This window comes from Falco peregrinus, chromosome 3, assembly GCF_023634155.1.
Source record: "Falco peregrinus isolate bFalPer1 chromosome 3, bFalPer1.pri, whole genome shotgun sequence".
Taxonomy (NCBI): Eukaryota; Metazoa; Chordata; class Aves; order Falconiformes; family Falconidae; genus Falco; species Falco peregrinus.
In genome coordinates, this window is record NC_073723.1 from 25,497,157 (window position 1) to 25,523,525 (window position 26,369).

General features: G+C 41.5%; 1 protein-coding gene across 3 annotated transcripts; it reads right to left on the reverse strand.

Annotated features, from left to right (window-relative positions):
• Positions 1–4,019: 4,019 nt before the first annotated feature.
• TRHR (thyrotropin releasing hormone receptor) lies at positions 4,020–24,284 on the reverse strand. 3 transcript variants are annotated; one of them, XM_027777600.2, is made up of 3 exons: positions 22,942–24,284; positions 10,074–10,460; positions 4,020–9,272 (listed from the first exon to the last, which is right to left on the reverse strand). In XM_027777600.2, exons 1-3 carry the CDS (start codon positions 23,734–23,736, stop codon positions 9,267–9,269), a joined length of 1,188 nt encoding a protein of 395 aa, XP_027633401.1. In that variant the 5' UTR covers positions 23,737–24,284; the 3' UTR covers positions 4,020–9,266. The 3 variants fall into 3 exon arrangements, with proteins under 3 accessions (XP_027633401.1, XP_013161040.2, XP_055656697.1); XM_013305586.3 differs by having other exon boundaries at positions 10,068–10,460; XM_055800722.1 differs by lacking the exon at positions 4,020–9,272 and having other exon boundaries at positions 10,053–10,460.
• Between the last annotated feature and the right edge of the window lie 2,085 nt (positions 24,285–26,369).

Below are 26,369 nucleotides of genomic sequence, written 5' to 3' on the forward strand. Positions count from 1 at the left end.
TGTGCTCAGAAAAGTTGGCTGAAAATGAGCCACGTGCCCAGCAAAGTGTCAGGAGTTCAGAGAAAGTGAACGCAGTGAGAGCAAGAGGATACATGAACGATATGGTGTACTCCGGCAGGCACAGGCTGCTCCATCCCAGTTCATATCTCATTGCACAACCTCTTCTTACTTTTTCTTTATCCCCACCCTTCCACCTCCAGCATACCAGGTCTGTGTATGCTCTTTTTAAAGAATCTTGAGTACTTGGCAAAATTTTATGCTTCTGATATGACAACTTCGCCTAACAAACACACACTAATTATGTGACAACAAAAAATGTGGCCAAAATTATTCTTTCCTCCATCTTCCATCAAAGATCGTTCCCAAATGGATTCTTGCTACATGTAGTTTAGTTTTGCTGATTATTCCTTGTCCTCTTGAATGACTCAGCTGTTTTGAAAGCAAGTGAGCCAAAAACTCCTTCAGCTTCTCAGTCTGCTGATGTGCATTGCAAACCATTTCGGTCTATAAGAATTAGAATTACAACAAGATTTTTACATCCTGTTTCAAGCTCTTTTTCTCCAGAGTGACAGTGGATGCCATGCAAGTTGAACAGGAACATCAGTAGAACCTGTCAGACATTAAAACAAACAAGTCTTTCCTCCCCAGAGAGTTCTTCCTTGTTTCGGGATGTACCATCCTCAGTGTTTTGAAAAACAACACTTCAACACTGTTCTGCCCTGCCATGGACCAACTATACCAGTGCTCCAGGCATACTATGTGGGTAAACTACATTTTAGAATAGCTAAAACAGTCATTCCCCAAATAAATCAGTTCTCGGCATTAGCTAACTTCTACAATGTTATAATAATGTCTAATTAATCAATTAATTAAGTATTAATTCAATAATATTTAGCTGCTTGTCCTTTTGGACAAGAACTGTGAAGGAGGGGTTGTGATTGAGGAGCTTACCTGTGTGCACATAGGCACATACCTAATTATAAGTCTTAAGGACTTTAATTATGAGTGATGGCTGGAGAGGTGAAAAGATAGCTGGAAATAAGGATTCACATAGCTGAGGCTGAGTGTAGTAGTGGGAGGGGGCTCAACGCACCATGAGGACTCATGACCCAGCCCCAGTGGGTCATCTGAGCCTAGAAGGGTACAAGGGTGGCCATGGCTGAGCAGGACTATCTGGGAGCCCTGAGATTCCGCATGGAGATGCAGCCAGGTGGCCTGGCCACAGTTAGAGGACACTGGCTGTCCCAGGGAGCCCAACATTCCTTTGGTGAGGCCGGTGGGCTGATCAGGCCCCCAACGAGTGTGATCAGTGGGGGATGTCTGAGCATTTTCACAGTGGAGTTTCTTCCCTCCACCAGCTACTTTGTATAAAACTGCACAGGACTCAGCTTGCATCTGGTAGTTGCTCCTTTGGGAGAAATTCCCCCATTTCATGTTTATGAATTTCATGTTCATAAACATAAAATAAAATTCACTGTTTATTTCCAGTGAATCAATGTCAGACATTTCTGATGCTGGTTCTACTATAAGCAACAAATTTCCCTGGAGATGTGTCTGCACAGGCCGTGTTCATCCACAGCAAACTTGCCCAGGAGCTTGGCAGGGTTGCCTATCCTCTGAATAACACCTTCTCATATGGCGCTAAATCTGGTTTTGTCCTGTAGCACTAAACACACCTACTTACCAAAATAATAACTATTTAAATGCGTTAATTGGGTCTGGCTGGGATGGAGTTATGGCTGGGATGGAGGGATGGCTGGGATGCTTCTCCATAGCAGCCCATATGGTACTGTGTTTTGTATTTGTGGCTAAAACAGTGTTAGCAACAGACCAGTATGCTGTCTGGTACTGAGCAGTGCTCCCACAGCGCTGAGCCTTTCTCTGTTTCCAGCTCTGTCCCCATAGCAAGTAGGCCAGGGTGGGCAGGAGGCTGAGAGGGGGATACAGCCGGGACAACTGACCTGAATTGTCCAAAGGGATATCCCATACCATGTAACATCATGCCCAGCAATAAAGACAGTAGTAGAGAAGAGGATGAAGTTTTTGGCTTCCAAGGTGGCTATTGCTTGGATATCGGCTGTGCACCGTTCTTCTTGTGGGAGGTGGGGAGTGACTGCCTTTTCATCGCTTAGTTTCCCCCTACTCTTTCCTTCACCTATTAAATTGTCTTTATCTCAGCCTGCAAGTTTTCTTGCTTTTGGTCTTTATATTCTCTCTCCCATCCTACTGGGGTTGTGGGGTGGGGAGTAAACGAGCTGCTTAGCTCACCAGCTTAGGTGCTGGCTGGGGTCAATCCACCATGGTGCACCATCAGCTGTACAGGGCATATGTAATGCATTAGGGATTCAGTTCATCTTTATCGTCAATCCAGAGAAATTTATTATGGCAATGTGAAGTTTACTTCTAGGTCTTTTGCTCAGAAGAATTCCACCTCAGATTAGTATGTCAAGCTATGATATCAAATATTGTGATATTTCCCTCTTACTCAAAATTATAACGACATCTGATACTGAAATAAAACTGAAGCAGCTGTCAGAAAAAAGCCCATGTAGATTTATGTACAAAAGTGGCAATAAATGGGAAATTGAAAGTAGCACAAATAGTTACGCCTTCAATACTAACAAAATTTACCAAATACCTTTTTCCTAACTGTTTAGGTTTATACATCAAATCATAGTAAAAGTGCATGTATGGTAAACATCACAAAATGTCTGAAAACAATTAGAAAAATTACCACTTGAACATGCAATAAAAGAAAGAGAAATGCAATATAATGCGAGGAATAGGACAATTATGCATCTTCACCAAATAACAAAGTCCATCTGAATGGGAGCAGAAAACCACTCAGGTGATATGATCTATTGCTGCTAGGGAAGGCTGCAAGAGTGAGGTTTGTAGAGAGGAACTTAAGCTTGACCTGACAATGTCTCTGGGAAATCTGCTCCGGTGTTTGACCACTCTCACAGTAAAAGTTTTTTTCTAAAGTTTAAGTGGCATTAGCTGTGTTTTGATTTGTGCCCATTGCCTCTTGCCCTGTCCCTGAGCACCACTGAGAAGAGGGTCCAGTTTCTCTCCCATCAGGTATTTATACATGCTGGTGAGATCCCCCACTTCTCCAGGTTGAACAATTCCAGCTCTCTCAGTGTCTCCTTGTATGTCAGATGCTCCAGTTCCTTCATCATCTCTGTGGACCTTCACTGGACTCACCCCAGTATGTCCATGCCTGTCTCATACTGAGGAGCGCAGTGCTGGACATAGTATCCCAGGTATGTCTCTACAGTGTTGAGCAGAGGGGAAGGATCGTGTTCCTTGACCAGCTGGCAATCCTCTGTCTAGTGCAGCCCAGGAGGTTTGTAGCCTTCTTTGCTGCAAAGGCTGATTGCTGCCTCATGGTCAGCTTGTTCCCCAGGATCCACAGTGCTTCATACCTGCAGAGCTGCTCTCCAGCAGGTCAGCCCCCACCATCTACTAATGTATGGGGTTACTCATCCCCATATAGACAACTTAAGTAGGATACCAAGTGAAAAGATTAAGAAACCTACTACCTGGAATTCACAAAAGTCAGCAAGATTTGACAGAATGAGCCATCTGTCTTTAGTACTAGTGACGAGCATGTACCCAAGAAATGAGAGACCTGCATCTGGCTTTAGCCTAGCCTCTAGGGAATTCAGCCTGCTCCACAGAAGAGTGAGTTTCCTTTGCATTACCTGGAGGAAAGCAGAGGAGACCAAGTACTTCCACTTGTCCTCCAGAGGGTGACTCCAAGTGCAAGTGACAGACATCACCACAAAAGCAAGGCAGAACCCATCAGGTAGGGGAACCAGCTAAACTGATCCTGGAGGCCAAAGAACAAAGTGGCTCCTGGTCTCCACCCCTACTCACAAGATGACTTCTTTCCTCCTCTCTCTTTTTTTAATTATTTATTTGTTTTTCTTTTTTTTTTGTTTGTTTTGGTTTTGGTTTTGTTTTTTTGGTTTTTGTTTTTTGGGTTTTTTGGGGGTTTTTTTTGTTTGTTTTTTGTTTTTTGTTTTGTTTAATGCTGTCCAATGCAAAATGCATGAATAATTTTTGTAGCAGGGACAAGGATCCACATGAATCCCTTCCGATTTAAGCACTGCAACTGCTAGACTACAGGCAAACTGCTCTTCCTTCAGGAAACAAAGCTTGTTTTTTTAGGATGCTCATTCTCCTACAGATGACAAAGGATAATGATGTTACATTATCTGTCCATTGCCATGGACAGCAAGGCAAAAGGTATGTATTCAAGTGGTTGTTAAAAAATTAAAGTTGCAGTGTAATTATCTTGCTTAACATTTTATTAAAGTAGCAACAGAAGACCATCAGAAATTAATCTCCACGGTAGCATGCATGAAATAATTACAAAATGCTTCTTTTGAACAAAAATTATTCTTAATTTTAAAAGGACTACATTTATCAGCAGTACATTTCTCTGAACAATTTCACAATCTTCTTAATAAAGTGATTTATAAACCACATGCAGTGACAGAATAAGATCAGGATTACTTTGGGTAGGTGAAAAATAAACACCTTCTAAACCAGCTGCTCTTGAATAGTTTGTGTGAAATCAATTTTCCAGGATTCAGCTCCCACTTTAAGGAATTCTGGGATCCCAACTACTCTGGCTGAATGAATTCACCGGCATTTGCTGTATCACTGTACCCCAGTAGTAATGAAAGAATCAGGAGAAAACAATCTCTTATTGAACATAACAGCAAAGAAAGAGTTCTGTCTGAAGAAGACATAATAAAATACTGGAAGATCATTTTGATATTTCACTGCAATTTGTAACAAAACCTCAACTGTATACAGTAGAATTCATATAATAGTGGAGAAATAAATAAGCATGTGCAGCATTGTTGAAAGAACAATTTAGCTTTGCACATTCTTGAAAGAATATGTTTCTTTCCACAGCAACAATGCTCAGATCTGGGGTTTTTTTTAGGACAGCTTTTTAAAAAACAGCCAAGAAATATTTGTCTGCTTCCAAAGGTCAAGTGACTGATCTGAGCATTCACTGTGTCATAGGGGAGCTACGGCAGCATCTCCTGGAGTAGGATCCTTCAGTCTGTGATACTGGACAATTGGTTTTGAAGGGAAGTTAGCGAGAGCTTTATCATTTGACATGTGCCATTCACCTCCACAGGAGCTTCATAACCCACTTCACAATACATTGGAGCTGCTTGATATATCCTTAACTCTGACCTCAAAGAGCTCATGCACTAATTTGAGCTAAAGTGTGTTTTCAATAATATACTTAACCTTTCTCAGCCGCACGATTTACCAGCACTGGAACTTCCAGCATCTCAGTATTTCACAGGAGAGGCAGTGTAGCTCCAAAAGCCAGATGTTACAGCAGCATCTCTTCTGTTACATGCTGGATAAAGTTCCAAATAAAAATTCAAAAAGAACGCAATCTCTTACATCAAAACCATTAGATGATGATAGAGACATGAGTTTCAATATTGCTACCAATCAGACAATTCTTTCAAACTAAATGTTGCAAAGGGACTTGTTATCCACAAAATAAGTATATAAAGACAGTTACATTGCTGCGGTAGTTGACATCCAGTCACTTTCACTTCTAGCAAAAAAAATTTGTCAGCATTAATAAATTTAAAATCAAACACATTTTTCAATAAATACATGCCCACATATCTAATCTAAAACATACAGGTACAAGAAGAAAGGTTGCTTGCTTTTATAAACCAAAAAGCAAACATAGAAATAGATCTAAAATCACATTAGCAAGATATCTAGCAAAGTTTCCTAGTGTTAGCTGAAGGAACCACTATAAAATTAGCATGGATTTAATGAACAACATCTATAAAGACATAGTCACAGCACACTGTGAGTTAAAATCACATCTTAAGTTAAAATCTGCAATTTTAGATATTGCCTTTGTGCACACAGTTTTGCATGCATAATCATTTTTGTTTGCACAAATAAGTGTTAGAATGAAATAATTCCTTCTCATTTCTTATTCCAAGTGATGGTGCATACAAAATCACTGACATAGATTTTAGCCACTGATGAAACCTCACTAAGAATATGGGCTTAAATGCTTCACCTTAGCATCTGAAAAAAAAGGCTAAGAAAGCAGAAGGTTACTTTTTGAGCAAAAAGACAAATGAAGGTGAGAATTTACTACTGATATTGTCAGTCTATGAAAGTTGTAATCCAGTCTGTACTTTGAAACAGGTTAAGATAAAAGTGTAAGTCTGTGTTACTGTTTCTACACAAATACCTAGCTCAGTTCTTAGCCCAGCCAGCTGTGCGCCGAACAGTATAACCAGCTTTCCGTGGTATGCCCTCTCTCTGCCTGCTGCTTGTTCTGGAGGTCTGCTTGCTTTTTAAGCAAGGAAAGGACCTAGTACTGGCACCTGTTTGGAAAGTCTGGATGGTGAGTCCTGATCCAAAAGCACTGGGCAGATGCCTAGCTAATAACAGTGTGTGAAGAGCGAAAGGATTTCCACGTGCTGGCCCCACCAGCAGCCACCTCTGCACCCTCTCCCTCCATCACTGACCCAGGGATCTGCTTTGATCAGCTGTGAGCGGTGCTGGCTGGCTGCAGACAGGGGCTTTGCTCAATCAGATACAGGAACTTGCTTTTACTTTGAATATGCCTCTTGGCTAAGTAAATATAAATGCCTGTGTAAGATTTCCCAGATAACTTCATTTTACTGTGACAGTTACTTTGGAAGAAACGTTACACAGGTTGTGGTACTTCTCCTTGACTTCCCCTTATAGTGGCAAACCACAGCTTTAAGCATGTGTGAGCAGTAAAATGCCATAGAACTCTGTAATTTCACGTCAAGTTCTACAAAGGAAAGGTTTGTTCAAAGTGTACATCACTGCCATAGTGCTGTACTTAAGAGATATGATTGCCAGGTACTAACTCTAGAATAACATTGGTATTCTTCTCTTGTGACTCTTGAGCCCTGGTCAGCTTTGCCTGCTTGGCTGACACGTGACTTACCCTGCCATTTATTTTTTTCCTTATTATTTTAAAAACAGAAGAGTCTGGACATCCCCCTACCAGTTGTGTGGGTGTTCAGACGCCATGGTGATGGAGCATCCACAGAGAAACAGACCCCACAGTGATGAAGCATCCACAGAGAAACAGGCCCCACGGTGATGGAGCATCCGCACAGAAACAGGCCCCACAGTGATGGAGCTTCTGCACAGAAACAGACCCCACTGCCTGAGCCTGTGCCACCTGGGCAGGCAAGCCAGCAGGCCTCAGGTCCCCCAGTAAGTAAGAACCCCAGTGCAGAGGATCTAGGAAATGTGACACAGCCTGCATGGGTTCAGCGGCTGGCTCTGCTCCAGCCAAAGCTCTGCCAGCTCCTGTGCTCCGTGGGGCAGGCTCCAGCATACAGCCTGCCCCTGGAAATGCCCGCAGGTACGGTGTTCTGCCTGGGTTTGATACTGACTCCCCCTAATTTGGGGGAAAAAGGTCTCAAGAAGCAGGATACCCCTGTGGTCTTGCTCCTTCTGCTTGCCAAAATGAGAAGGCAAGTGCTGATGGAAATAGAAGATAGAAAGGTCTTTCTGGAGGAGGTTTGTCATGTCTGTAACCACTGGTTTAAAAAATTGCTGCTGTTGGTCCCCTCCATGCCCTGCCATCATCCTGCCAGGCTAGAAAGGACTTGTGGAGCTCTGCAAGGTTAAAACAGGAGCTAAAGCAAGCATGCGGCTGGAGCAGGATACAGAATGTTTGCTTCCTCCTTGCCATCCAGAGAACGTTGAATGAAGGCTTTTGGGTGCAGCAGACATGGGTTCACATAGAAATTTAAATCTGAGGCCTATCGGGGTATTTTTAATTCTCTCCAAGTTTTCAAATATGGATGATTGTAAGTGAAAGTGGTCTGAATCAGGGAAGCAGCTGTATATGTAAGGGAAAACCAGACGGGGAAGCCTTACAATGCTAGTGAGGCTACCTCTTTCATCCCACACTGGACAGGTTTTTTACTAGAACAATTACGGTTTTTGCAGCTTTTTAAATGTCATGTACAAAGGATGTGCAACATATTGATAACAAACAAGAATACGCAGGCATCTTCCTGAGTTTCTGTTAGTGTTGCACAGGAACAGGAAAATACAATTCTAGCAAGAACACAAGGTGGTCTAGAGAAAAGCCAAAGTGGTACTTTATGTTTTGACTGCAGCTACATCAAGGAGATCATGGCCTCAGACTGCTTGTCACTGGCCCATGCAGGAAGAGCGTGCAAGCGGCTATGCTGGCAAGTGAGACGCCATTGTGATCTCTTCCAACAACACTTTTTATGTCCTGAGGTATTCTAATGCATAACTTTTGAGATGAAAAATGAAAAAAGTGTCATTTTTCACTGAATTTTCCTCTCTTCTCTAGGCATTTTAGATACTGAAGCTATAAGCCCCCTGTAGCAGTCTGAGACACGATTGCTATTGAACCAAGATAAAATTAGCTAGTAAAAGCCTGTCCAGTACTATCCAATACCTGTCAAGTTCCGACAGGATTCAGTATTAGCCGAGACTTACATTTAAAGAGGTACATCTATAAACTAGCTTGTTGAAAAAGTAAGACTATTTTAAAAACTTCCTACTGACTTTTAAATTTGTTTATTCCCTGAATGACTAATATTCATTAAATGGTCTTCTTATTTCATGCTGTTCAAGGTAACAAAAAAAAAAAAAAAGGAAAAAAAAAGATTTCATGCTCTTTGCCATCAGATATCTGCCTATTGAAGCAGGTTATGATGTTGCAATTAGATTTGCACTGCTGTGTAATGAGGGAGTCAATGTCGGGTAATTACTGTAATCAGCAGCAGTTCTGGCTGCTGTCAGACAGGGCTTGCTGGTGCTGCCCAGCGCAGCCACGCAGGAGGTCAGCGTCTCTCCTTGCCCCTCACCTTCATTGGGAGCATCACCCACTGCCCCGCTCTGCGTCTGGTAGGTGGAGACGTCCTGGGCAGCCTTGTTCTTTCTAAGAGCTCAGACCACTCTTTGGCCAGTACATGAGACGAAGGATTTGGGTATTCTGCTGAAGCCAGCTCACCTCCTTAATGTTAAGTGCTTTGTTCAGTTAGACTCAGTAGTATATTCTTTTCCCTCCCAAAGAGGCTGCATTTTCTTGCAGGATGCAGAGAGGTGTGTAGGGATATATGCAATTCCGTGAGCAGAAATGCCTTCACATTTCATACAGGTTGGTGGGAACAGAGCATCCAAAGGTTCTATGCAGTTGCGTACTCAGAACAAGGTGGGCCTCAAGCCTGAAAATCAGGAGAGAAGGAGCAAAATGAGAAAGAAATATTTTTCATTCTCATATCATCTGCAAAAGGAAATGAAAAAAACCCTCTCTGTGGATCATCTATATTGTAAGATCTAAGGTATGCAGGCTTATGAACAGCATTTAAGTGGTATTGTGTAAAAAAGCATCGTGAAAATACTAACATGCATCATCGTGTAGAAGAGTGAAAGAGATGTCCTACACATGGGGATATCAGGTGGAAGAGAATTGGATGCGGCTTTCAGCACTCTCAGGACCAGAGTGCGGGTGTGGGGAAGATGCGCATCTTCTCTTGGCACCAGCTGCACGGTGGCATCGGGCTAGTTAACCCCAAGCTGGAGCCAAGGGGTGGGCATTGCCCTCCTTCAGGCAGCCAGAGCATGCGCCGGAGGGATCACTGAGCCCAGACACCAATGCCCACCCTCCAGCCAGACATGTCAGGCACCGTGCCCGAGCACCATTCTCTGATGCTTTAACATTGTACCCCGCTCCTCAGGGAGTAAGGCTTAACCTACATGTTTCTCCTCATCCTTCCCCGTACCCCGGATCCTCCCAGTCACATCCTGCTCGGCACAAGGCTCTTTGAGAGCATCACTTGCCAGAGCCAGGCAGGTCTCCCTCCACACCGTGCCGTGTTTGGTGGCACCATCTGTCACTGCCAGCCTTCTCTGGTCCTTGGCTGGGCTGCCCCAACTGACAGCTGGCACAGCACAGCCCTGTGAACTTGAACATGCTCTGCTTCATGAGGACTCTATACCAAATATCAAAATGTATTTACTGTTACCTCAGATGACAAACATGTATCACCAAGGGACAGCTTTGCAGAGGACAGGTAGGTGTTGGTGACAGTAATGTCTTCCAGCTCAGTGCTGAAGTGATCAGACTCTTTGACGATGTTATAACTGAGGGCCACACTGTAACTGGCCGGTTTCTTCTCCCCTTTCTGCTGGCAATTGCAGAGTTTCCTGAAGGCTGCTCTGAATTTCTGGGACATCAGATTGTATATTACAGGATTGATGGCACTATTCAAATAAATACAGATTCTGCAAAATAGCAGGAACCAGTTTTCTTGGAAGGGGCTGGAGAGAAAGGAATTGACCACCACCAATGTGCGGTAGGGCATCCATAGAAATGCAAATAGGACCACCACGATAGCCAGCATCTTGGTAACCTGGGGGAACACAGAGGCAGATGGAAGAGGGGCAGAAGGTTAGTGCTCATCTTAGAAGGAACATATGCATTCCTACATCTCTAGGGCCAAAGCAAAACTATGAACAGACTTTCTCCAGCTGAGAATTTCTGATCAATGTTTGATTCGGAAAGGTTTTGCTACAGTAAGAAGGACAAAAGACCTGTCTCCCAATTCCTCCTAGTTTTTGTTAAATGACATTTGCCAGGTGACATCCCAGTAAGCTAATTGTACACCTTAGACTTTGCAGCTTATCAAGCTGGAAGAAGTTGTTGATTCAAATGGAAAAAAACAGAGGTCTAAAGACATTTTTTCCGACCACATTACATTTTCTCCTTTAGACTAATATAGTCTGATGAGCAATGAATCTGAAGCCTGCTTAGATTATCTGCTTTAACAGCCCTCTAAATGAATTTCCAAAATCCAAAAATAATGAAAAAAAATTTAAATTTATTTCTGTTCCCCAAATCCTCAATGTTTAATTAGATCTTCATTATTTGATGTTTACCCTGAAATGTCCATTACAGTTTACAGAGCCAGGGAAAAAAGGGATTAACAGTAAAGCTTGATTATTATAAGAACTTCCATCTATTGTGTAAATTTGTTTTGAAGAAACTAAAAAACAACCTCTGGAGATACCCAGGACAGCTGAAATGAAGGGAACAAGAAATAATTAAAAAAATTAGAAAAAAAACCTACTGTGAAGAGAGTCTTTCTCTTGTAAATAATTTAATTCAAGTATATATGGTATTCGCTACTCTCTACATCAAAGCAAGTTTGAAAGATGTTCATAAATAAGGTAGAAAGTACAGTGAGAGTTGACAGTGGGATAGTACAGTGCCATGGTCTCATGTAAGTCAGGAGGTGACTTGGTTAACTGCGTGTAAATGAACTGGAAAGCATTCGCACTGATTTTGGTGAGCTACAGCTGCTCCTCTTGATTGTGTGGTTTTTTTACTATTTGCCTTTCTTCTTGGCATAAAACTGTTTTGCCTATTGACAGATTAAAGAACTTCTTTTTACCTTTGCTTTATTTCTTTTTTCTGTGCACCTGAAATGAAGTTATGCTTCAATGAAACAGCAACTCCTCTAACCACAGAATCCATTCTAGCTGTATGGGTTATAATTTCTTGCAGAAAAGACATAAGTAGATCGGTAACAGTTTTAGTTGTTTCCAGGAGGACAGACAGATAACTCCACTAAAATCACTTATAAATACATGCTAGTTTTTAAGTGTGGTTTTTTAGTTTGAAGTTATAAGATAGTATATAATTCTCGTTTTCTGATCTCTCATTATATAGAAAGCCTGCCATCTCATTGCCTAAGGGATGTATTTTCTTCCAGCTACCTAGAAAGACACATATACATATAACCCAGTTTGTTGGTTTTGTTATAGATATTATGAAAAAGAATGGGATGAAGAGCAAAGTTACTTTACAAACTGATGTATCTTTGTCTATTTTTAAATGTACGTATTCAAAGCTACAATTTTATTGTATAATTCTCCTCCCTTCACCCTCACTTTTGTTTTCGCTACAGCTGTGTTCACTTGACACTTCTTTTCTTGTCTGCTGTGCACAAACACGCATCCTAACAGAGTACAATGGAAATGTGAATGTCTCAGATAGTTAAAAGGATGATTTGTCCTTATCTCCAAACCACCTCCAAAAGGACCAGTCCTGTGAGCATGGCTACAAAGAGTGAGGAGACCCTCTGGCTGAGGAAGGCTCAGGGACTCCTGACCTGCTGCCTTTCCTCCCTCCAGCTCGAGCCAGCCTGTGCCTCCAAACCGAGCAAATCCATTCAGCTGAGAATAATCATTCATCATGGAAAATAATCCACATTTAAAGCAAGAAAGTAACCATTTATGGAGCTTGGATTAACAATGGGACTGAGTCCAACTGACAGATGTGTTGCAGCAGCTCAGGCATTCAGAGGGTGAGTGGGTAACAGTCTAACCAGGCGTCAAAGTACTTTGCTACCAGAAGCTCAGCAGGGGACTCTGTTATCATACCTACTGATCTTGGCCCATTTACATTTCTTCTGAGCATGTTTTTAATGAACAATTGCTCAGAGAATCACTCACAATGGCGCAGCTGTCAGTTTGAATCCCGGGCTGAACTAGAAGTAAATTGATCTTACTGTCAGGAAGGGGATATTTGAGAGTCACACGAAAAATATTTTACAGCATTGAAAAAGACACTGTTACTCTTCAAGTGATTGTGGCCTATATGCCTTTAAGACATATATATATAGGGTGTGCAAACTATTAGCTGAATTTATGTATACTGGCAGCTCGATGTGCATTTTCCTTCTAACACCACTAGCTTGTTCTGTTGCCGTGTTCAGCTTACGGAGGCTGTGGTTTGACGAAATATTTCATTTGGCTCTTAGCACCAGATAAAAAATATCATGATCACAGCACAAAGTCCCCTGAGCTGAGACCAATTCAGTCTGCAGGTTTGAATGTGTTTAAAAATGCTAAGAGGTTAGCTTTGCACTTTCAGGTTTTATGCCAGGCAAGACACTGTCTTGCAGCTCTCAGATTCCACGATTTCCTAGTCCTTATATGAGCTGAAGCCGAAGTAACCTATGACTGCAGCTAAAAAAGCAATCCTGCTTTCACCTCCCTCCTTGTACTGGCCCCGAACATGAAGGTGTGTGTCAGGTCAGACTCCTGGTCCAAACAAAAACTAAGCACTTCTCTGCAGAGCTGTTTTTTGGTTTGCTGAGGTCAATGATCCAACTCACGTGGCCATATGCTGCCACAGAGTCTACTGTCAGTGCAAGAAGAGAGGCGGAAGCATGTGGCCATGGATGGCACATCTTGGTGGTTCATTCAGTGCACGCAATGAGGAAATTCACCATAATTTTAAACTGGCTGCAGTGGTTTCTCCTTCCAAAGCTGCCCAAAATCACAGATCTGGCACAAGCTCTCTATTGCCATTCAGATTGCCATAAGATTCAGATGCCCGATCCATTTAAACAGTAGTGGCTGATCTTCTGAGACCCACTGCGAGGTCCTGAGTTCAGAGTTGTTTGCTCATTGGTAAATCGTCCCTAAGCTGGCTGCAGAGGCAGTGGTTTCTCATGCTCAGCTGTCTCAGAGCACAACCTATGTGCAAATGACAGCAGCTCCTAGAAGATGCTTTGGCACTGCTCACTTTACCCTCAGTGTGGCCAGGGGGCTTGTCACTCCACAGCAGGCTCAGGCACCCCTCAGGGTTTCTGGCCCAAAGATGCTGTAAGGATGTTCTGGACTTTTTGCACACCTGAATTTGCCTTTAGAGATTAAATCAGTTTCTAAACAAATGATTTAGGTCAAAGCTGTTTTCTTATCCACACCAAAAATCTTCATTGGGATGGATGGTACTGCACAGAAATAGCTTAGAGGAAATTTTGGTCCAATTTGCTTAAGTAAACTGCCCATATTCTTTTTCAAATCACTTTATATGAAACATAACTAAACATCATTTGGTGGAGGGCTAATTATTTGATGTCAGTGGAGTGCTAAGAGGACAAACCCTTTTAACAGCCTGCTTTTTATTACCTGTAACTGTACACCAAAGCTCCCTGAAAGCAGCAGCACTAGCAACTTCATTCATTGCTCAGGTGAAGGAAAGCATACACAGATTGCTCTTTTCTTGTGGATGTGCACTGTGTATCTTATACTTCAAGCACAAATTATTCTCAGTTAAGCAGATTGAAAATGTGATTAAAAGGCTTTCAGTAAATCCATTTTAGTCCAAAATTCAAGTGCACTTTAATTGATAGAAAAGTGCTTGAGACTGAATGTGTTGCTGGCCGCGTGCAACCATTCTTCAAGCCCTATCTTTTGGTTTCTGCAAATATTCTTAAAAATATTTAAAATCTTTTTCACTCGACAGATTCCCAGTATTTTCATTCTGAACAGGTCTTCTCTTTTTCCTTCCTGCTCCAAAACCTTGTCATTCTAAGGAAGCAGTTTTACAAAACATTATCATTACCATGGTACTCACAACTTGGTAGCTGCTTCCTTCTCCTTTGAATACTAAACTTTCCTAACATTGATAGGTAAAATTAATAGTAATACTTACTAAGTTAATGTGCCAGAGAGTCAGTCTTGTGTTTTAAAGGCAGGTAATAGTATCTCTCTTTCTTGTGCTTGGTGTTGTTCATTTCAATGCACAGAGATTGTATCTACCCATTCATGATTTTGTAAACTGAAAGAAGTTGTACAAGGAGGACTAAATAAATAAAAGGATTAAGGTCTTGATATAATAACACCACAAGTGAAACCAAGCGATACCAAGGATTTCATGTAAGCCATATAAAACTTAGATATAAGGAAGAAATTCTTTACAGTGAGGCACTGGAACGGGTTGCCCATAAAAGTTGTGGATGCCCCATCCCTGGAAGTGTTCCAGGCCAGGCTGGATGGGGCTTTGAACAACGTGGTCTAGTGGAAGGTGTCCCTTGCCATGGCAGGGGAGTTGGAACTAGATGATCTTTAAGGTTCCTTCCAACCCAAACCATTCTATAATTCTATTATTATCTTGCATTGCAAGCTGGAATATGTGCTTGCACTGCTGTAAGAGAACAGCTGTGAGAGAACAGAGGAGTTTCTCTGGGGGCTGGGTCATCATGTACTGCATCAATGTCTAAGATACAACTTTCTCTAGAGGGCAACCTACCTGTTTTAATTGACCATGGAGGTACCTTAGGTGATTTGACTGAACTAAGCAACTAGCTTTGTGATATATGTGTAATGTTAAATGAGTTGGATCCCATCTCAAGTATAAACAAACATGTTTACTATCTAAGTCTGTATTTATTTTTACAGTTCCCTTGATAACTGAGAAAACTAGGAAATCCTTAGGGGAAAGTATGAAACCTACTTGCAATTAGGTAATTCAGTGTTTATATTATGGATGGACAGGAAAAAAAATTGGTATCTGTTAGCTGAGCTAAGTGGGATACAAGGGAAGTGTGGGAGAGATCAACACAGCCAGAACCAGTATCTGATCTGGAGGACTGGGCAGATGAGGAACATATGGGAAAGAGAAAAGGAAGCACACAGCTCAGGTTGTGATTCCATGAGCACATCAGCCAGACAATGTCTGGACTCTTAGCTGTTATAAATAGGGGACTAGATTGCTTCCTTGTCTTCCCATCTGCTTCCCTTGGCCTCTTGCTCCCTCTTAAAAGGTAATAACCTGCTTGCCAAGGTAGCTCACACAACAGGTACTCTTAGAAAAAGAGGATTCAATTTTCCTCACATTTTCAAAGTTTTCCTGTGTGACAAGCAAATCCCTTTTCTGTCCTTCAGTTTTAAGTTCTCTCACTCTCCATCCTTCCAGCAATGACTGGGTCTTCAGGACATTTTCTTGCTTCTGAGCAGAACAAAATGATTCAAATCTTCAGAAGAAAAAGCATTAACATTTTAGAAATGTGGTGAGATCCTAATACCTGCGCTGCTAGAGAAAAAGAAGCACTGTTAGCAAAATCAAGGACTTGCAGGGAAAAAAATAAAAAGAAAAGAAAAAATGGCAGAAATAGCTTTTCTCTCCCTACCGTATACTGTAAAGAAATTTTTAATGTTGGTTAGTGTTACTTGTTAGTGAACCTTTGTTTTATTGCAAAATCTGCTCTGAATACTTTAAATAACACATTTTCTATTCATGAAATGAAACCATTCTTTCTTGTCTTTTTTATAAAAGGCTTGGGAATAGAATGCCTAAAATGGACAAGAGGGGAAACTGCGATCAGTCTTCAGCTTTTACCATCACAGGTACACATCTTCTCTGATTTCCTTGTCCTAAACAGCAAATATAAAGTAAGTAGCTAAATCTTCCAAAGTTTAAATAGGAATCATTATTTCTTTTATTTCTGCAAGCAAAGAGTTTAGAACTAAGTAGGATTGTGGTGGTGATGTATATGGAAAATCAAAGAAAAAGAAGCATTGAGATTTGTTTTGATACTTTACAGTGTAAAGCTACAGAAAGGAAGACTATGAGTAAAGACTAAGGAATTATTATCTTGAATTTCAAGCATGTGTAAAGTTGAAGCTGTAACGTGTGTGAATGTAAGTTGCATATGAACTGCTGCTTGATAGAGGCAAAATGTAGATTAAATTGACTTTAGTTTGTAAGCGATTTTTGGTAATGGATGATCTAGTCAAACTTTTGGTACGGGCACTGGTATTTTTTCCAGTTTGAATTTATGTACACACACTACTATTTATGTTGGATAAATGCCTGTAACTGCAGTTATTGTTTCCTCAATTGCTATTCATTTTTATGAGGATACAGTCAGTGACCGCATTTTCTGAAAACTTAACAATATGGATGGTTCGCAAGTACCAATGAAAGGCCATTTTGGAATACCAAAGACACCAGTTGGTAGGCTAATGCAATCATATGCATGCCTGAAAAATAAAAGATGTAAATGTTCCATCTGCCTTTGCAACTCCAGTGAAGAAACTAATATAAAGTGGTAGAAAACCATCTCCCTTGTAGGCTAACAAGTCTGCAGTCTACTACAGCACCACTGAAAGGGGCACTACCACTGGGGCTGGACTGGATCATCTCCAGAGGCGCCTGCCAGCCTCAGTGATTCTGTGAAATTATAACAAAATACTGGAGGGAAATTTCTTTAAACTAAGGTTCTGAGGGGTCTGGGACAAAGTCCCTTACTGGCTCATGATCCCTTGGATCAAATTCAATCTTTTTTTACTACTCCATGCAGTTTTTACCCTAGTTCCATGACAACAATTACAGTTTTTCAGTGCTTCATAAGGACCAGGATTCCTTACACATTCAAATTACGTATCTAATCAGACAGCTCTGAATTAATATTCTGTATTTTCTGATAAGTGAATAGAAATCAACTTCAATTCACTCCCTCATGACCTGTCATCATCTGTCCAAATGATTGCTTAGTTATTACATAAAACTTAACACTGAATTTGCATTGAAGTTCCTTCTTTGTCTTTGAATCAAGTAAATGGGACTTTGAACTGTCTGGCCTGAAGAGATGCTCTTTGTCATGGCATCATCTTCTAATCATATTGATCTTTCCTCTGTTAAGCTTTAAAGTTTCAGCTAGTGTGACCTGCGTTCAACTGAAAGGTGCTGGAAAATTTTGCTTTCTCAACTTCCCTCCTGTTTAACCTGAGGAAATGGGTACACCAGAACCATTTCATTATGTTTTCTCAGGTTCAGATTGTACACATCACTCAGCAGAAATACTCTATAGTTTCCCTGTGGTCAAAGAGCTCTCATCTTACTTTTAGTCACCTTTTCATTTTCTCCTAATCTTATGTGGCAAAAAAAATTATGTCACACTGAACACCGCCTACTGCCAGTCAAATGCTTTGCCATGGTATTATTCAGCAATATACAAACTTCAGTTTAGCAAGGTTATTTTCTTTGCAAGGCATAGCTGAAACTCCATTCAACACAATCATCACCAGCTCCATCAGACCTAACAAGTGTTTAAAGATTTTTCTTTAGTCACAAACTAAACACACACTTCAAGGTTTACCTGCATGTTTCAATACTAAAACCATTTATAACACTATTTGATTCATCAGGGAGTAAAGCTACACAGCCTTGAACACAAACTGATTGCTCTGAAAATGGAACAGAGCAGTTTCTTGCCTTCTTCTGCCAAAGATGTCCTCCCCTCAGGAAAAAGCCAGGTGTTGCCTACTGACTTGTAATGGCTGATCAAAAGCTCTGCCAAGGCAATGAATGGCTCTTACTGCTCTCCATAAAAAATGGGTCAGCTGGATGTAGCTTCTGACAAAGAAGGGGAAGAATGAACTGGTTTCTGTTCCTTCTGGGACACCAGAAGCCTGTTGAAAAGTGAAAAGTCAATTGGAAATGTACTCTCAGGTACAAAGTGCCTGACTGTCAAATAAAACTAGTTTTCTTTTTGAAAACCTTTAAAATACATGTATTACACCCTGCTATCCAGTACAGTTCTGTAAAACAGAGTAAATACTGCATGAGTGGGATTGATTTAGCTCTTCAGAAGTGGTTATAAGACTAAAGTTTGACACATCCTATGGGTACATGTTGGTGTTTCTTCCCTTGGTAGAACTGTAGCTTGCAGTGTAAACAAATAACTCAATTTCAGTAGCTGTCCAATATCAGTGATAACAGAGGTTGTTCAGTGAAACAAAAATCTGTTGGAAATAGAGATACTTTATGAGAAAAGAAAGATTATTTTGAGCCTTTCCTCCTCTTTTGACATTTTAAAAAAAATACTTATTTTTATACCTGTTTTTGGGGGGTTTCTTTTGGTTTTTGGTTTTGGGTTTTTTTTCTCTTCTTCCCAGTTCAGTTTTGTCTCACAGTGCTTTGAATGCACACTTCAGAGGGCCCTGAAGAGTACTTCAAAGGCTTTGTCTGTTGGTGGTTGTTAGTATGGGGGTATTGATCCCTTAGTAAACAGGTTTTGCTCTTGTTAGCTTTCCAAACATTGGAATGTAGTATTTCCTAGAACTAACATAGTTCAATCACTTTGAAATCACATGGGTGGGAGGGAGAAGGCAGGGAATGGAATGAGTAGCAGAGAACCACTTTCTGCCTGGGAAAACTGATTTTCATTTGTTGGAGATGTACTATAGCTTCATTCTGAGCTCATTCCTAGGCATCTCACATGAAAAGTATGTTGCAAAGCCTTGACTCACCATTCTAAAATATATTTTAGGCCTTCTTTCTAAATCATAGCATGCTCTAAATTGCCATCCTGTTTTGAAAACAAAAGACCTCCAGTCACCTGACCACTTTTTTCTCCTTCAGTGCTGGTGTTACATCTGCTTACATCAGAGAATGAAAATATTTGTTCTAACTAAACTGAACATGGTCCATCTATTCTCCTTCAGCAGTAGCCATCTCCCCACTATTTATCTCACTGTTGAACTTCCCACCCCTGCCTGGACTTGGCTTAGGTAGGTGTCCTCCATAGCTGCAAGGAAGTTGTTATTTTACTCCATATTTGCTTCCTCTCTGAATATTGAGCTATTCTAGATGCCATATCAGGGTTGTTCCTCCTTTTCCTTGATCTATCCATTGGTTCCAGGTGTGAGGAAGCATCCTAGATGTTGATTCCAGGATGGTTTCCAAGCTGGTCTTCACATTTTTAGTCTGCCAGTTTCTAATTCTGGGCTCATTCTCATGCCAGAAATCTAAGTAATGTATTGGCATTTTTAAGGAAAACAATTGAAATTGCATAACTGTATGACTCACAATAGAAAGTACTGACGGTATATAGAAGATTAATTCTTGAAAGCACACACAGAAACACAAAACTGACAGTACATATATGCTAAACAATAATACCGGTGTAAAAAATACAGGATGATACAGTCTATTTCTGCCATGATTCGGAAAGAGCTTCAGATAGTGCTCTTCAACCAGAACACAGCCACTGTATGACAAGGTAGGGGAGAAAGTGCTTTCTTACCCAGGTAAAAAGAAAGTTTTGACCTTTTAGAAAGACTTTCCAGACTTAGATGAGATAATGGGAAGTCCCACAAAAAATAAAGAAAATGGTATGATCTGGCAGTCTGGGTCCAGATAAATCCAGATTAGTCAAGCAAACCAGATCAGACTAAGTGGGGAGATCAATTCACATACTGCCATATTGGATTAATCATCATAAAAAAATAGTTATCGAATTCCTAAGTTTAACATTCATGAAGGCTGAGGAAACTTATCTAAGTTCCTGTTTCATTCTAGTATATTATGTAATTGTGAGCTCATAATTAGTTACTTATAATAATAATAATAATAATAAATTGTAATGACTCAGTGGAACTATACTGAATTTCCATGCCTAGGTTTTGACAGTGGGGAGGTTGCAGGCTGGCCTCTCTGAGAAGAGTCCTGGAGCTGGCCTGTTTTGGACACAAATGGTTCCATCCAGCGCCAACAAATCCACCACAGGACACAGCTGAGCCCATCAGCCAAGCTGGTGGTGCCTGTGAAAACATATTTAAGAAATGACAAAACTGCTGGAAACAGACAGAGGTGAGAAGAGAACAAGAGTGAGAAACAGCAGAGAGAACACCAAAGTCAGCCAAGGAGATGCTCCTTGGCAAAGCAGGCACCACCTGAAGGGACTGCAGCCCATGGAGGACCCAGACTGAAACAGAGGAGAAGATTGAGAAGGAAGGAGTGACAGAGACAAACCTCTGCAAGCTGACTGCAACACTCCCTGGCCCTGTGCTGCCAGTCGCCTCACGGAAGGAACTGAATGTAACTTGGGGCCATAACAAGGGACAATAAACTGGCAGTAAGTGAAGCTATTTTTCCACAAATCAAGTCTGCGTTGCTCATGGCAATATCTGATAAGTTACCTTCCTGTCCTTATCTTGACCCATGAGCTTTCTTGCTCATGTTCTTCCCATTTTCTTCCCCATCCTGCTGCGGAAGGGGAATGAGCAAACATCTGGGTAGGTGTTTGGCTGCCAGCTGGAACCAACCCACCAGAGGAACGAACATGCACCAACTTCATATTGTAGAATTTTTCTTGGATAAATATGGGAACTGCTACAGAAGTGGGAAGTGTACACCACATTTTCAGTCACTTTTTCTACAGATCACATGCTGGGCATCCTATGCAACTCCGCCACTGCTTTGCAAGCACCATTCTGAGAAGGCATGACAGCATGTCTATACATGACAGCAGAACTCACGATGAGGCCAAACTACACTGTCATCTATACCTGCCTTTACCAGCACAGCAGAAAATTTTCACTTGTGTGTCTTACTAACTGTTGAGATTTCAGATTTTTTTTTTTTTAATACGGACTTCTCTTTTCCCATTTTACACCACTGGCTATATTTTGCATGCTGATATTATACAAAAAAATACTGCTAATAATGCCACACTATTCTTGCTTTGCTTCCTATGTTGTACTGCACATAAATGCTACCTCTACTCATAGTAATGCTACTTTAAACAATCAGGTTACTTAGGCTTTTAGAAAAAGTCTTGTTGTCTTTGCAAGACATAAAAGACATCATATTATAATCCTCATTTTTGTTTCATAATATAACAGTATCCACATTCAGCAATATTCAATGTAGATTTGTCTGTTTTTCAAGTGATGTTAAGCACATGTAATCAAACATGTACACTAAAGTGATACGAAGAACTTGAAAAGCAGATTAACTTCTACTACTAAATAATAGACAAAGAAAAACAAAACTAAACAGTTCTAATCTGACTATTAACTATAATTGGAGGCACATAATTAAATATAACTCAGCCCACATATCTCAGTTGTGCATTTCCAAGCATGGTTCCAATGCTCTGTGAGCACTCAGTGCTCTAACAGGCAACTCAGTTAACTTTTGAGGTCGGTGCAATCTCTGTAATAATGTAAAACAGTCCCTCTCGTCGAACAGTAGCAATCTACATAAAATAAGAAGAATATAAAGTTCAACCTGTCACCCAAGGTGGGCACTCAGCTTATTTGAAAATGTGCACAGCTCAGCTTTGCTTCCTGAGGGGACTGTACACTGCAGGGAGGTAGAAGCATCCTTCTTGGCAAAGCGACCCTCGCGGTACCGCGCAGCGGCTGCTGAGGGGTTGGAGCCAAGCTGCTCAGCACGGAGCATTGCTCCGCATGGAGCATTGCTTCCCAACACTTGCATCAGGGTGCCTGACCCAACAGGAGCCTGCTCCCAAAAGCCAGCTGTGAAGCAATGCACCCTGCATTTCTCAGCACTGCACCAGACTGTGCTACCTGCTGCATGCTCTGCCAGTATGAGGCAGTATGGTTTATTGCAAATAACCATAAATTAAATCTACTAACTATATCCTACCTGTGCAATTACACATTGCAGCATACATATTTAACAATATAAAAAGAAACTAGTCAAACCTATGCCTCAGTTTTGAGTCATCAATACATAAAAATGCTTTACGAGAGACAGAATAAAAAAGATACTTAGCATTTACAAAGCACTTTTATATACAGACTTGCTTAGGTAGACTTTTCACAGGAGAGTTAGAGACAGGAAAAGTAACAACTTGACTGTGTGTGCAGAGTAACACAGTGCCTTAGCTAGGACAAAACCTCAAGTGTCCTAAACTCCCAGGCCAGTTCCCTCTCCTCAGAACTCAAAATTAACTCAAAAGTCACTTAGTATATTTGGCAGGATTACTAGAGGCTGTAATATAAAGAAACTATAGTTAAAAATGTTTCGTTCTTTATTGACACTTCCTAATTGCTTTTTGATAAGGGAACTAAAATACTACTTTTTCAGTCCTCGCAGTAGAGAATAATGAATAGGCATGAAAAAATACATGTTTAGATGTGTGTGTACAGATACCACAGAACTTCAGCTTGACTACTTAGCAAAAAAGGAGAATATATTTTACCTTCTTCACAGGTTTAGACTAGCAATCTCTAAAATGACTGGGGTTTAGGTTTCAGAAAGCCATTTCAAACTGCTGTTCCTACCTGCCTTCGAGAAGCAATAGTGCTATTGAAACTCCTGTTAGTCATCTTGGGATTCACAGGCTTGCTTTGGTGAGCCACGTCATTCCTCCACGTCTTAGAGTTTTCTTTTGGGTCCGAAGGGATGGGGTTCAGGAAGAGTATTCTAGCAATTAGGCCATAGAGGACAGTTGCCAATACCATTGGCACAACATAAAATATACCAAAGTCCATCATGTAGATAGGAGAGTAATAGCTCCTGGACACCCTGTAGCCACAGGACACAACAGTCGTGTCTTTGTAGACTACTGTATTAAGGTCTAGTAAGAAAAACCAGAGCATACAGTATATAGAGGTGAAAGCCCAGACAAAAATAATGATCTTTTTGGCTCTTGAAAAAGTGCACAGGAATTGAGCTTTGATTGGGTGGCAGATGGCTATGTATCTCTCAATGGTGAAGGCAGTGATGGAAAAAGAAGAAGCATTGATCCCTAGGTATTGCAGATAAGTGATGCAGAGACACCCCACATAGCCATACACCCAGGATCTATACAGGCTTTCTGTGATATTGGGTAGTCCTGCAGCCACAAGCACCATGAGATCTGCCACAGCCAGACTCACCAGATAGCAGTTAGTGGGAGTTCTCATGTGTTTGGTTCTGAGGACCACCAAAACCACCATGATGTTGCCCACGATGCCCAGTCCACAGATGAGGAGGACCAAGAGGATGGTAACCACTTGGTATTCGGCTGTAACAATCTCCTGGCTTGATAGTGGCAACCCAGTTTGGTTCTGCTCATCCCCTGTGCCATTCTCCATCTTCACCAGCCCACTGCTGATTCTGCCCAGCACTTGGTCTCAGCTCATGTTCTCCATGGTCCCCTGAAAAAGGTGAGTGGAGCAGAGTGTGGGGAGAGCCGTAGCCCAAGAGCACATTCTCCATGTAGTCACAGTCCCATTCCTGTACCGTCCTCCACTCCCCTGAAAGCACCTGGTCTTTCAGTCTTTGCAAATACAATTACCAGCATTCGATTACCAAATTCGAATCCCTCTAAGACTCCAGCTCATTTGCACAGGTTAAAAAGCTGTTTTCTCATAGCCGCTTTGAGGCATTCATGGAAACACGGCATGTGGAGATGGGGCTGTCCCCCCTGCAGAGGAGGAGAAGGAGGCGGCAGCAAGGAAAGCAGAGCCCTCCCGCGCTGCCAGCTGGCTGAAGCACTGCATGGGACTGAGCTGATCCAGTCCAGGCAGACTTCAGCATCACCGCTTTCCAGGAGGAGTCACAATATACCGAGGGTGGAGACAGCAGCAGGAGGTGAAAGGACAGTGATCTGTAAAGCCCCACAGATTTTCTGCTTCACACTGCTTTCCCTTTCTGCTCTCAGACAGCCATCTCGAGTAGCGATGATATTGATCCACCCTGGCAAAGAAAGGGGAGATTGACAAAAAAACCCCCACCAGTTTCTAAAATTCTGACTTCCTCCGTGTCCCTGTGAAAGTGTTGGTAATTTACACTTGCCTCCTGCTTTGCAGGGAGCTGTAAGAGTCCCTTCAGAGCTTACAAAAAGCGATGTATTGCTGTTTTTGAAAACAGCGGGAAAAATCGGGTTTCTTTACTTTATAGACATTCTCTTCAAAACCTCTGTTGCTATTGCTGTCATCACCCCTGAGCCCTTTTGGCTCTTTTCAGGATTGTAGCACAGCAAGAATAAAACCATCAGAGCACAAATTACTTCTTAATGAGATCTGTCACACGCACATACACATGTGCGCGCGCGCGCGCACACACACACACACACACACAGAGTTACTAATCCACCACTGTTTCCTCAATGAAGAATCTCCTGAAGAAGTTGAATAAACTCACCTTTTTCAGTCAGGTTGTGTAAAACCAGAGACAAATGAAAGAATGGTGGAAATAACTGCTTTGAGATGCACTGATGAAAGCCCTACAGATGCAGTAGCAGTATTCATGAGCCCATCTGTGCATGGAGATGGGTGCAGAACTTTCTTAATGCCTCAGTGAGAGAAACAATAGCAAACCCTTCTGCAGGGCTCTGAGAAAGAGCCCTTGTCAACTCCCCACCACAGTCCTTCAACCCATTGTTTTTTTCTTAGGCTATTGTGTTAAACAGTTGAAGATTAAATCTGACTTTAAATCCATGTTTTTCTCCATTTAGGGCGATTGTTTTTGCTCTTTGCTCAGGAAGCGTTCAAAAATTTAAAATGTTGTGCAACTGGAGAAAGGCAACTTGGATTTCAAAACAGATTTTAGTGTTAAGAGCGAAGGATTAACATGGGCACATGGTGTAAAGTTTGCAAAACTAGGCTTTCAAATAAACTGGAACAACAGGTGGTGACAAAAAGAGAACACCACCCGAATCAGAGCTGGAAGTTAGACTCAAACACTTTCAGAGGTTTGAAGCCACTCTGTTAATTTTTCCAGTAATTTTTTCCATTTGCCTTTTCACACTTCAGTTATGCTGAGAACCTTTTCATCTGTAGACCACAAAATACTCAACAAAAGCAGGCAATTATCATGATCTACAGTATCATCTATTTAACAGATGAAGAAACAGGGGTGAAAAGAATCAGATTTGTTGCCAGTGACCTGGCAGTGGTCTGTGGGAAAATTCAGGTTACTGGTTACTTGATGAACAGTATATCAACAAAATCATATAATGGGTCTCATCAAGATTCTGCTCCATACAATCTGCAGATCCTGTTATTCTGGACCCAGCTAGAAGGGGAAGAAGGTCGGTGTTAGTATAACACCTGGATGTCATAAAAAGAATTCCTTCCAGCCCCCTTCATACTCCACAACATTTTGTCCTTCAAACTGGACAGATTCCTGCTTAGCAGTCTGTGCTTTTAAGGTTACGTGGCTATAGTGTGTGGAGCCCCAGATGCTCAACCCCACAGCATAAAAGGCCCCAGAAGGGACCCCAGGAATGAACTATCATAGGTTTAGTGTCAGTAAACAGGGACCTAGCAGGGATCAAACCCAGCAGGGTGTCGAACAGATTTCAAACCAGGAAACTGAGTTAGTTGACAGCCTGGAAAAAAACCTTAACCTTCAATGGCTTCAGGTGAACCACACATTTTTGGCACCTTCATAGACTGATTTCTCTTTCAGGGATGACTGATACCTTTCTGCCACACTGTTCCGCTATAAAGCCTTGTTCCTTATGTTTCCATGTATTCTGCTAGCTTTTGTAGGTGATGTGGATGGTCTGAGTTGAGGCTGAGGAACTAACTAGTGCATCTGACAGTATGTGTTTGCAGTGCCAGAAGTAATGGCTGAGGACATGGGATGCCAAGAAGCTGGGGAATATTTAAAAGCCCACGTGACTTTGAAGCGAGTACAGAAAGTGTGGAAGATACTCAAGAAATGTGTTATCCAATGCTTACCTCATTTGTCTGCATCTGCTACTGGTCTGTATCAGAGA

Excerpts from the sequence above, each read along its gene's own strand:
- TRHR (XM_055800722.1), bottom strand. The coding sequence starts at position 23,736 with ATGGAGAATGGCACAGGGGATGAGCAGAACCAAACTGGGTTGCCACTA. Across the intron at positions 10,461-22,941 it reads CTATTGCTTCTCGAAGGCAG|GTTACCAAGATGCTGGCTAT; the intron begins GTAGGAACAGCA and ends GTGTTCCCCCAG.